Source organism: Solanum pennellii, chromosome 1, assembly GCF_001406875.1.
Source record: "Solanum pennellii chromosome 1, SPENNV200".
NCBI classification, from domain to species: Eukaryota; Viridiplantae; Streptophyta; class Magnoliopsida; order Solanales; family Solanaceae; genus Solanum; species Solanum pennellii.
Genome location: NC_028637.1, coordinates 4,653,706 through 4,666,834, shown reverse-complemented (window position 1 = coordinate 4,666,834; position 13,129 = coordinate 4,653,706). Strand labels below are relative to the sequence as shown.

Genomic DNA, 13,129 nt, shown 5'->3' with positions numbered 1-13,129 from the left:
TGAATCGAGAGGATCCACCTCGGTTGTCATGGCTGCCGCCGCCCAAGAGAAGAGAGGGAACGATCGGTGCCCTAAAGAGAGAAAAAAACCTAGAGAAAAGAAGATCTAGGTTTTCTGGCTCTTGATACCATGAAGGAATATTGATTGTATTGAAGTGTTAACCTAATAAGGGAATACATGGGAGATATATATAGGAGATATAGGAAGGAGTACTAATCCTTAGGGAATACACAGTAAATACTAATATTATTTAATACTATTTATTTAATACTATCTGTTATTAATAATATTTGTAAAGCTACAAATTCTAAAATTACTTTTGGTACGTGCCAATGATTTTATTTCTTGCTTGAACTATGTATCCATTCAAACACTATTATTACATAAATAAATGCATTGAGTATATTATTTATGACTTTGAAATCTAAAGTTAACAACCTTCCTAACTTGTTTGCTGTGGTACTAGAAGATGTGTTTGGTAAAATGTCAAATCATGGTTGTTAAACCTTGAATTATATAGTTTAGACTATCATTTTCTTCCTTTTTAAAGAAACATAACAATATTTTTCAGTTGTTTTGAATTGTATTATTTTGTTTGATTTCAATTATTCTATCAAGACTTTTTAAGGAGGAAAACAAAATCGACTTTTTTTAATTAGTAATTTTAACATATAACAAACATAAAAAATATATTTATATGTTATAACTATAGTTTGTATAATTGGACTCCATAAAAAATTATCAACACGCATTGGCCCAGATGATAATGCCATGTAGGTGGAAAAGGGGTAGAAAATTATTTATGTAATAAATTAGGGGAAGAGGGTAATAGGAACTTAATATAGTATAAGTGTGTATCCAAAATTTTGAGTATAAATTGGGGGTACTTATACATTTCTCCGTTCCTTGTTGTTGTCAATTTGGTCCAACTTTGAAAAGTTAAAAAGTATTTTTTCCAAAAACAATATTGTACTTATTTTAACGAATCCAAGTGTTTGATTATATATGTTTTTAGAAAACAATCAAGTGATTTGAGTAACTTCAAAAGTTGCTTTTCGAATCAGTTCAGTCAGAATGAGTCCCCGAGGATCCTGGACATTGACTTCCGTCAACTATGAACTATTAAGGATCGCATCCCGCGCAACTTGACCGCATTTTTTTTTCTGGAGGAGTAGTAGCATTGTTTTCTCTATGGGCAGATGACTCTATCATTCGAAGTAGGAGCTGGGGTTGCGGGCAAGAGAACTATGCCGCGAGCAAATATATTAATGATCAGGAAGACTGGAGATTGGATTGATGATAAAATAGAATCCTGGGTCGCGAACAGTGATTCGATTGAGGATGAAGAAAGTGAATTCAGTTTTTGAATATATATATATATATATATATATATATATATGATACTTTTCAAAATATATATCGATTTTTATCGAATTTGTTTTGGTCATTCTTAAAAATAAAATTGAAATTTCGTCTTGCCATCATAAATAACTATGCTCACTTGTAGAGTGTAGAATATTGATCAAGTACAATTTTCTATTATAATATATAAAATAAATTCAGACTAAACATGTGGACGAATCAAGAAATGATACATGACTAGAAAAATACGTTAAAAATGACTAAGAAGAGATAACATTAAACGTTATCATAAACATGACCAAGTAATCATATCAATTAAAGTTCTAAAATTAACACACATAATTAAAATCAGTATCGTACGGATGACGTCCACCTAACCAACTTTGAAAGTAGAAGATCAAGCACTCACTTGTGTCCAATCAAGATGACCAAAAACCTAGTGCTGTGAAAGAGCTTGAGATCTCTCATGCTTATGCTTTGAACTTCTCGTGTTTCATCTTTTGTTGTCCAAAATTACATTAATAAGTACATGTGAACACTCTGTCTTCGATTCAATATTTCCAAAAATCAATTATAATAATCCTTAACTAAAAGCACACACTAAATACTGAATCTTCAAAAGATTCAATTCAATATAATAATCATTTGTCAACATTATAAATTTCGATTCAATCCAATAATTTGAATTTTGATAATTTATACCATCCCTCCCATACTCATATATATTAAAATAGAAATTGATCAAAAATATCCTTAAACTATCAGAAATAGCTTAAATATACCCTTGAAGTATATTTCGTCTCAATATACCCTTACCGCAAACTATTGAGTCAAAAATACCCTTCTCATTAACAGATCGGTTAAACGTCACTTAGATGTCATGTGGATGTCACATGGCATGCCACATAGTTCCACTCTTGCCACGTAGACTAACAAACTTATCCTTAATTTTCCTCAATTTTCTCCGTTTTCCGTAGAATTTAGAAACGATTTCACTGAAAAACATAGAACTCTTTTTCCTCATTTCTCCATTTCCTTCAAACGATTTTACAAAATACATAAGTTCTAAGGGAAGGGTATTTTTGACCTTATAGTTTGAGAGGAAGGATATTTTTGAGACAAAATAAAATTCAAGGATATATTTAAATTATTTTGAATAGTTTAAGGATATTTTTGAATCCTTTTCTGTATATTAATATACATAATGTAGAAACACATTTATTAGTCATTGCTTCCCGAATAGTCAATACCTTTAATTACGTTATCTTAGAAAAAATCCTTGAATTTCTTTGCCTCCATACTAATTATTTTAATTTCCTAGAAAAAGTTGGACTGGTCAAGACTTTATAATAAATTTTTTTATTTAAATAAAGAAAAAGGACTAAAATAATGACCTTAAGAAACAAGAAACTACTTGGAGACCTAACTCATTAATTGGACCATTGACCATAAAATAAATCCAAGTCAACATTTGATTGTACATAAAATAATCATTAATGAATTTTCTTAATTTGACGAAAAAAAATAATATTTTTCTATTTGTTGTCCTCTTTGACACGATTATTATGTGATTTCTTATTAAGTACACCTTTTTCCTTAATTGCCTATTTTTCTTTTTTATAATTATCTTAATTATTTATTCATTTTGTTAAATTAAAAAAATTTATTATTTTTCGACCTATTATATTCTCAATTTTTAAAAAATAAAACTTCCCGAAAACTTAATTTTTAAATTCATTCACTTCATAATTAATAGGTGTAAAATAATAAACTTACTATATCAATAATTATTTTCTTAATAGGTGTGTCAATTCAAAAGTGGACAGGTAATTAGTAATACAAGGAGTATCTATATTAGAATCTGATCAATTTAAATTTGTGTGGTATAGAATCCTATTTGAAAGATAGTGTTTCGTGTTAAATTGTTTTTCATATTGAGACTTCAATCTGTATCCTTTGATTAAGGAACGAGCAACTACATCCACCAGTGTTTTCAAAAACGTCTTTGGAGCGAGTTCCAGGGCGGGGCATACCAAAAACGCTCTGGGGCATAAATTAAAGACGTGGATCCATAAAGCGTAAGTCCTAAAATTTGAGGCGTAAGTCCTGAACATAAAAATGCAAGTCCTGGGCGTAAAAATGTATGCATGAGCGTTTTTAATGTATTTTTTTATTTAAATCAATATTTTTATTATTAATGTAATGATATATCTCAAATAATATGATAATCCTTTTTTTCTTCATTATTGAATATTAACACTTTATCTCACATAAAAATCATAATTTATTGAAAAGTTTACTTTTACTTATTTTATTAGTAATAAAATTATAAAATTGAATAGACATGCTACTACGCTCCGTAAATCCATGAGACTTACGTCCCGTGTCTCGAGGCTTACGCCTCGCCCCATATTGTATAAAACGCATCGCCTCACGCCTCCGCCTTTTAAAACACTGACATCCACTAATCATATTGTCTTTGACCGGATTCTATTTGGTACTTCCATCATTTTATTTTATGTATCTTGTTTTAACTAGACACCAAACATAAAAAGAGTATTTATTTTTGGATTTTATAATAAAAAAATTTAAATATATGCTATGAATTTGTAAAATTACTATAACTTAAAAACACTTGAAATAAGCAAATCTAAACAATTTCTTATAAAAAGGTAAATAAGTTTTATGAATTTTAATTTTTGCAAAATCAATCAAAATATCCTTTTGCTTTATTTCTTATATTAATCAAATAAAAAATCAAAATTAATGAATATTGCAAAAGAAAAATGTGTGAAATAAAGGTTGGGTTATGAAGGTGATTAGGCGTCATGCAGAAGTTTATAATTACAAATCAAGATGGTAATATATTAGATCACAAAAGTTAATATTAAAAAATATAATATTATTATATGAAAACTAAAATTAATATAAAAGAAAAATTTAAAATGCATTTAGAAAAATCTCCAATAAATCAAAGTCTTAAAGTCTACATTTTGGATTGTATTGTGTTATGCGAAATTATATTTTCTGTTAAGAATAAGTTCAAACATTTATGGTAATAATTTGACTTTTCTATAATGGAAAAAAAATACTTCAAATAAGGAAAAGAAATCAATGCAAAACTCCATTTTATATATATCATATTATAAAAAGAAAATAATATTCCTTCTGTCCTATTTTATATGATTTTTTGGATTTTAAAATTCAAATAAAATTATTTTTGACTGTAAATTTTTTATAAATATTTTAAATAATTTTAAGTTATCAGTTATTATGACTCATAAATATATTTATTAATTTACAAATATATAAATTTCACTTAAAAATGAAAATTATATTCAATTTTTCAATCAAATCTATACTATTTTATTTTTTTTAAAAATAAATAATATATCACATATATTAGATAATCAAATCTATAATATTTTATTTTTTCAAAAAATAAAAATTATCAGATAAATTAGGTAATTGACATAAACCACAAAACCATAATAAATACATACAACAAAATAGTTGTTCATGTTGATTTTGACCAATTTTTGGACACGCTTCTCTTCTTCCTCTCTAAAATCTCCTTCTTTTTTCCTTCATTCAAACAAAACACTTTGAATCTATGAAGACATCTTTGAAGAAATTGCGAGGATTAGCTACTCTTAGACATGAAAGGAAAGAAAGAAGGCTTCGCCAACCTTCCGATGAGCTTGCTATGGCTGCTCAGGTTTTTTGTTGAATTTGTTTTTTGATTTTTTTAATTTTTTTGATTGATTTGGTTGTGGGTGTTGGGTGGTATGATAAAAGATGCAATTTTTTTAATGAAAATGGAAAAAAGGGATTAATTTAGACAACCCCAATTGGTTTTCTTGGGTAATGGTGTGGGTTTGGAGAGAAATGAATTGATATGGAGGATTTTAGAGGGGTGGGGTGGGAGGGGGTGGGGGAGGATTTTTAGGTTATGGGTTGTAAATCATACAGTTATTCTTTGAGTTTAGTGGGTTCTGAATATTTTAACACAAATGAAGGGTTTGAGCCAAAGTTATTGGGTTCTGCTGAATCTGTATCTACTATTCTGGCTGTGATCCTGAGGTCTGTGCAGCTAGTTTGGGAGTGAGTTACAGTTGATTGATTGATTCATTGGTTGGTTGTTATAAAAATGTTGATTAATTGATGATGTGCTTAGGTATGTTGTTCTAATTGAGACGTCACTTGGAAAACCTACTTCAGTAATTCATGATTAGGATTCAGATTTATGCTATATGGATACGTCTGTTCCAACACAAAGTGCGTTCGTTCCGTTTGCCTAGGCCTTAGTGGAGAGGTGACGGTGGATTAGTCGAAGTGGGTTCAGGTTGGCCTAGACATGTCACCATTATTGAAAAGATGTCTGTCATGACTTTGCATCTCCGTAGTATTTTATGTGAACATGGTCTTTCTTAGAGGGTTTATGTTCTCATCTAGGTAATATAAGACTGCTAATTAATTAGAAATGTTCTCTTTTGATCGGATTAAAAAAAATCAATCTTGAGCACTGGTATAGCGAAAAGTGTTTCCATGTTATCAATCTAGCTTAAAACAAGGTTTCGTTGTATTAATGTAAGGGGTGTGAATTTGGGTATGTATAGGGACTATACTTGTGGTTAGCCCCCAAGAAACAGTGAATCGAGTTCATCATCATGCTGCAGCATTTTGAACTGTTTTAGCTGAGATAAGGAAATGCTGTTTGTTGTAGACAATGCTGGGGATGTTAGTAAAAATTTCATACTCTACCACTTGGGGTCTCCTTCAAAATCCCAACTCTGGTTTGTAGGTGATTTGATTCAGGAATCAACAATGAATATAGGTTTTCCTAATTAGCTGTTCTAATCTTCACTTAATTTATATATACAATTATAGATGAGAGTTCCTTATAGAAACTCTTCACTTAATTTTTATATACAATTATAGATGAGAGTTCCTTATAGAAACTCTTCACTTAATTTATCAATAGATGTATAGATGAGAGTTATCAGAAGTATTTTGTCAATTTTTCTGGTTAAAGTTTATTACAGCCTGGTCTTTGACTGTTGCTTTCACCTCTCCTAGGATATGCAAGAAATGAAAGATTGCTACGATAGGTTACTTTCTGCAGCAGCTGCTACTGCAAATGGTGCATATGGTAATTTACTGCCATTTACTTCACTGTACCTTCTGAACTGCGTGTTTTCTTTTGAAGCTATTTTACAATATGATAGTATCTCTCTTTCATCTTCTAAGAGTAGCTTCAACTTGTAAATACTTTTACTGATAGAGAATTCCTTAAGGGCCAGTCCGCACATTGTTTGGAACTCGCATAAATATTTGAGAATAATTCATGGGCTAGAAGCATACTTATATCTACCTACTTTTCACTTACTTAAATGCCCCAGATAATAATGGTTGTAAACTTAAAACACTCTTGCATAGACTATGTTCATTTTGCATCTGTAATAGGTTCGAGCATTAAGCTCCAGTGGGGCACATTGGTGACTTTGTGTTTCTTCTCAGCGCTCCTTGAAGTGCTATTCCAACTCAATTCATCCTAATAGAAAAGAGTTATTGGTTAACAAGTTTACTTATCAAAACAAAAGAAATGTAGTTATTAGTTAACATAGGCCTTTAATGAATCAAATAGGGAAGCAAAAGCATTAGCTACTAAAATTTGAAAACTTGAATGTTTAACGAGGTACTGCAAGGACATGCATGTCCTGAAAATTTATGAAATGACTTAAGCAGATGGAAGCGTAACTAAATGCTGTTTTATCCATCAAACCAATCTACTTTCTGGTTTTGCTTGCTTGAACTTTCCAAAAATGGAATAGTTTGCTAATTTTACTTGGAAGCTTTGAACTTATATTTTATTTTTTGAAGTGTCAAAAGAAATCTAAATAGTTTTAAGAAGCTCTGTGTCTGTGTACTTCAATCAATTATCACATTTACATTATAATGTGTCATACAGGTTGACCAATAAACAATGACGTACTGGTTAAACACTGGTTAAACATGATATCCATATTTATTGTACCTTAGTATGCATGCAGATGTATTAATAGCAGGGATTATTCCTCAGCTTTCATCGTTGTTTCTTACTAGTTGAATTTGTACTTCTGGAGAACTTTTTGTGCAAGTTATATTTAACTGAGATAGTCTATTTTCAGAATTTTCTGAATCGTTGCGAGAAATGGGAGATTGTCTTCTTGAGAAAACGGCATTGAATGAGGACGAAGAAAGCGGTCAGTATGAAGCATTACTATGTTTAGTTGATTAATGATTGACCATGTTGACTTTTTTTTTTTCAACAAGTCCAATTTACTAAATATTTAAGTTGTAGGGAGGAGACACTTTTATTTAGTTGTTTTAGGGATACAATCACATGCGTTTTCTAATGCTTTTTCTTGAACCAAGCATTTTGAAATTTCTCTGTATAATCTGAACCTAGAGTTATTTCCTGCTTTGAGATCATGTTTGAATTGCCTCATTTAAAGCATAATCTATTAAACTGGGGCTTTTATTTATTTATTAGATCTACAGCATTAATAAATACTCCCTCCGTTTCAAAAAGAATGACCTCATTTCCTTTTAAGTCTCTTTCAAAAAGAATGACCTCTTTCCTTTTTTGGTAACATTTTAATTTTAGCTTGCCAAGTGGCATGTTTAAAGCCACAAGATTGAAGGAAAATTTAGTACATTTGACATAGCTTTAATTTAGGACCACAAGATTCGAAAGTCTTCTTTATTTTCTAAAACTTTGTGCCAAGTCAAGCCAGGTTACTCTTTTTGAAACGGAGGCAGTACTTATCTAACAAAAGCAAAAGGATCCCAGAAGAAAAGATCTATGATGTCCGTTTTGTTGAAGGTTCTCAGTGATGATAGATCTTAAAGTTCCTGAATCGAAAGAAATGGATTATTCTAATAGTGGTTTCCTTTGTTCTTCAATCATAATTTGCACATGTTTGGATTGTTAAAACTCATTATATTTATTTTATATGACATTGCTAAGAGTTCAGCTACAATTTTCCTTATCTTTTTTTATTTTTCAATCTTGATTGTTAAAATTGGACTTGTTTCTATATGAACAGGTAAGGTGTTACTAATGCTAGGTAAACTGCAGTTTCAGCTTCAGAGACTTGTAGATAACTATGTGAGTGCTAAAAGTTCAATGTGAATTATTTGCAAGTTCTTGAAAATACCCTGTTTTGATGAGTGTTTATGTTCTCTTTTCAGCGCTCTCATATTATTCAGACTATCTCTGTCCCCTCAGAATCCCTTATCAATGAACTGCGCGTAGTTGAGGTATGGGACTACACCGACTGATGGTTTTCTTGGGTTAGAATAAGTAGGAGGAAGATGATTGCACTTTGGGAGATGTAATAGTGTAATAAATATAACTTGTATTTTGCTCGTCTTACTTCAAGTATCTCTTCATGGAAATTTTATTTCACTAGATTAACACAATCACATTTTTTTTTGAGGATAATTAACACAATCAAATTTTGTGTTAAACTTTTGGCTCTTATTAAGTCATCTACTTTGATTACGTGCTTACTGTAATATGAAGACCAACTAATCTGATATTTACTAAAATTGACAAGGCTAAATAATTAGTCATTTTGTCGTTCCATTTCATGGTAGATAGTAACTACTGGGATTAGGCTTTCACTTAGAAACATAGTTTATGTGTTGACAATAGATATTGTTTCTTTGCTTGCATTTTTTTAATGCTTAAGCATTTGACGTTTTCTTTCTTCTTTGTGAAGGAAATGAAGATGCAATGTGACGACAAGAGGTAAAACTAAATTACTTCTAATCATTTGTGTAGCTTTTCTCTATGTGAGTGTCCTCTCACTCTCTCTTCTTTGCCAGAGAAGTGTATGAGAAGATGATGCAAAAACACAGAGATAAAGGCAGGGTTAAAGGAAGTAAAGGAGAACATATTTCTTCTCATCAGCTGCAAGTAGCTTATGAAGACTATGATGAGGGGGCTAATGTTTTTGTATTCCGTATGAAGTCCCTCAGGCAAGGACAATCCCGCAACCTTTTAACTCAGGCATCTCGACACCATGCTGCTCAGGTTTTTTTTCCCGTTGATGTTAATAAAATCCCTTGCGTTTCTTAGTGAACCAAAGTGTTTGCTACTACGCTTGCACTATGTTTAGGGTGGTTGATCATGAGCTTTGGCTTGTTTTTCAAATCAGTTATCTTTCTTCAAGAAAGCCCTCAAGTCCCTTGAGGAGATTGAGCCACATGTCAAATTGGTGACGGAGCTGCATCATATTGATTACCACTTCCGTGGGCTAGAAGAAGATGATGGAGTTAATGCTGGCAATGACAATGAAAACAGTTCCGAGGATGACTCTGATGATGGATCTGAATCGCTTGATGATGGTGAACTGAGCTTTGACTATGGACAGAATGACCAGGTTTATACATCAACCCATTCAATGGAGGTAAGCTTTCTCCTTTTTTTCTTTCTTTCTGGGATTTATATGGAAATTCATGAATACTATCTGCTTAAATATTATCCTCATTTAGTAATTTGCCGTTCATTAGTTACTATAACTACACATTCACCGAGCAATATTTTCACTAATCAAGTGGTTGTTGACAACATGACATTTCTGTAGTTGGATAAGGTGGATGTTGCGGTTCCTGAAGTTGCTTCAAAGGGTGCATCAAAGGTATTATACGTTATCTTCACTGACCTCCTTTAGCAGTTGAAAACCTTTCTTTGGAGCCCTACACTGTGTTTGTGAATTTAGTCTCTTTCATCTTTATCATAAAAATGAATTGAGGCTTTTATTTATTTTTTGATAGAAACAAAATATGAATTGATTTTTTCTTAGTATGATTTGTTATGGTTTCTCCTTTCATATGAGATTGCTGAAGTCAACCTGTCATCATCTGGAGATTAAAAAATATTTTCTTCTGTTGGGTTGTATAGGAAAATCTCAGTAAGATTCATGGTGGGAACAGTTTTTCCTTCTTCAGGGATGTCAACAGCACTAAATCAGCACCACTTCTGTCTGGGAGGAAACCAGATCCTGCTGAGGGTGCCGCACGAATGACTTCGTCACTCTCAAACAAGTTTCAACCATATGTTCTACCCACACCAGTGGAGGCGAAGATTCCAGAATCAGTAAAATCGCATAACATAGACCCTCAAACAAAGCGGACTAGCCAGACTACTGGTGTAGTTCAGAAGTGGCATTCCTCCCCTTTGGATCAGTTCAAATATGAAAAGCTTATGGCAGGTGATAAGTTCCTTGGACCTATCACCGTGAATACACAATCAGGAACCACAGAGAGCAAAAATAATGCAAGTACTGGTTGGTTGCCCCCTCCACTGTCAGAAGGCCTCTCATCTGCACAACGTGATTTGTCCAATGCCAAAAAGGTGAAGAGACAAGCCTTTTCTGGTCCATTGACGGCAAAACCATGGCCAAAAAAGCCAATTGTTTCTTCTGGTAGTCCAATTGCCTCATCTGGATACCCTCTGCATTTTTCTCTGCCTTTCTTGCATACTTCAACGCCTGAACCTTCATCGACCCCTAAATTATCTTCACGTACTTCTCTCATGTCATCACCTAAAATAAGTGAGCTACACGAACTACCTAGACCACCAGCTAAAATAATCACTACAAGACCCTTACGTCCAGTTACTCGTTCAGGACCCTTGGTCTCAAAAGTTCAGGATTTTTCTCCTACAAACAAAGCAGCAGTATCTTCAGCTGCTTCTACCCTACCAACACCTCCAGCTCTTCCTCGCAGTTACTCTATACCATCTCGGGGTCAGATAGAAACATCACTTCATGTTTCTAAGCCACTGGAAGATATGACTTCATCACCTCCTTTAACGCCAATAGCCTTGGTGAAGGACCACCATACTTCCCCTGCTTCACAGCCTCCAAGTTAGCTAGTCAAATTGAAGGTGTAACAAAGAGAGCCACCAGGGATTTTTCTGGCTCTTCAAAGGAGCTTAATAATTCTTCTATCAGTGCAATTCAGTTAGGGGTGAAAGGCAGCATTTTGCTAGGGTGTATCCTAAATCTACAGGTTAAGCCTTCTGTTGCTTCTAATATATGGTGACAATTTTGTTCTTACCGTTAAGTATGTCTGTTTTTCTTCTCTCGCGAGATGCAGGCGTTCACCTTGTTACTATTCATAGCTTGTATGAGACCACAATAAGTGGCTTAGACAGCTGTTTTGAGATCTTTGTAAATATCTTACTAGTAGTAACCTATGAAGATGGAGAATAGGAAATTCTAGAGATAATATTTTTTCATTTGCTTCTTGGTAAGTTGTAACAGATGGATAGTTACAGTTTAATTGACATATCCTAATAACTTTAGTGGGAGAATTGGAATATTTTAGAGTTCAAACTTTATTTTGGCTCAATGCAACACAAGTGAACTCTGTTTAAGCATATTAGATTGATTTAATCTTTATTTCAGATAGAGGATGCAGATTACAGTTTAATTGACATATCCTAATAACTTTAGTGGGAGAATTGGAACATTTTAAAGTTCAAACTTTATTTTGGCTCAATGCAACACAAGTGAGCTCTGTTCAAGCAATATTAGATTGATTTAATCTTTACTTCAGATAGAGGATGTTGATTACAATTTAATTGACATAGCCTAATAACTTTAGTGGGAGAATTGGAACATTTTAAAGTTCAAACTTTATTTTGGCTCAATGCAACACAAGTGAGCTCTGTTCAAGCATATTAGATTGCTTTAATCTTTACTTCAGATAGAGGATGCTGAGAAAAAAACCATGCATCAAGGAGATAGTTGTATATTGAGTAAATGGCCAAAGGCCACCTGAATCCAATTTCGAATCTTCAACTATATATTTATACTTCAGGGGATCCTATTAATCACCTGAACATTTTAAAAGTATAATATACACCTCTTAAGAACTCATATCCAGATAGGTATCAAAAAGTAAGTGGCACGCACTTGTCACGTAATTTACCTTTTTAAAAATTAAAAATTACTCCTTCGTTTAAAAAAGAATGTCTCTATTTCCTTTTTAGTTTGTTTAAAAAAGAATGACCCCTTTCTTTTTTTGACAACACTTTAACATTGACTTTCCACGTGACATGTTTAAGACCACAAGATTAAAGAGCATTTTGATACATTTGATATAACTTTAATTTAGAACCACAAGATTAAAAAGTCTTATCTTTTTTCTTAAACTCCGTTCCAAGTCAAACTAGGTCATCCTTTTTGAAACGGAGGGAGAATTATTTTTTCCTTTATTCTACTTTCTTTTATATTAAACCTTTTTTCTCTTTCCTTTCTTGCTCTTCTTTTTCTTTACCTTTGACCAAATGATATCAAACTAGCAAAGTAAGATCAAATTTAGAAATTCTTGAGTGAAATTTCTTCATAAACCTTTTGTACATCAACTGAAAATTCATCATGATTCTTGTTTAATAGAATAAGAGAATTTGAAAGGGTTGATTAGTGGTAAAAGATAATGTCGACAAATTGTACGGATACAACATGAATATGTCGATCTTGTCGAGACATTTCAAAATCTGAGAAAGTAAGATGAGGTATGAACAATATAAAAATGATGGAATTGTTGTTGGACAGAATATTGATTTGTGAATCTGAAAGCACCATTGCAGCTGAATTAGAGATCGATCAGTTGAGGAAAATTTTGAATATCTTATACCTCGTTGAGATGAAGAAACAAGAGTTTGATTTTCAAATATGTATCTGTTATGCATTGATACAACAAACAA

General features: G+C 32.2%; 1 protein-coding gene across 1 annotated transcript; it reads left to right on the top strand.

Moving 5' to 3' along the window:
- Window positions 1-4,874: 4,874 nt before the first annotated feature.
- On the top strand, window positions 4,875-11,769 carry LOC107008574 (uncharacterized protein At2g33490). The gene is made up of 10 exons (XM_015207672.2): window positions 4,875-5,080; window positions 6,442-6,514; window positions 7,533-7,607; window positions 8,454-8,515; window positions 8,599-8,667; window positions 9,132-9,160; window positions 9,238-9,445; window positions 9,570-9,821; window positions 9,999-10,052; window positions 10,316-11,769. The coding sequence occupies exons 1-10, from the start codon at window positions 4,976-4,978 to the stop codon at window positions 11,285-11,287; spliced, it is 1,899 nt and encodes a 632-aa protein (XP_015063158.1). The 5' UTR covers window positions 4,875-4,975; the 3' UTR covers window positions 11,288-11,769.
- The last annotated feature ends 1,360 nt before the right edge of the window (window positions 11,770-13,129 follow it).

Coding starts and splice junctions, on each gene's coding strand:
- LOC107008574 (XM_015207672.2), top strand. CDS start 4,976: ATGAAGACATCTTTGAAGAAATTGCGAGGATTAGCTACTCTTAGACAT. Junction 5,081..6,441: donor AGCTTGCTATGGCTGCTCAG/GTTTTTTGTTGA, acceptor CACCTCTCCTAG/GATATGCAAGAAATGAAAGA. Junction 9,446..9,569: donor CTCGACACCATGCTGCTCAG/GTTTTTTTTCCC, acceptor TTTTCAAATCAG/TTATCTTTCTTCAAGAAAGC.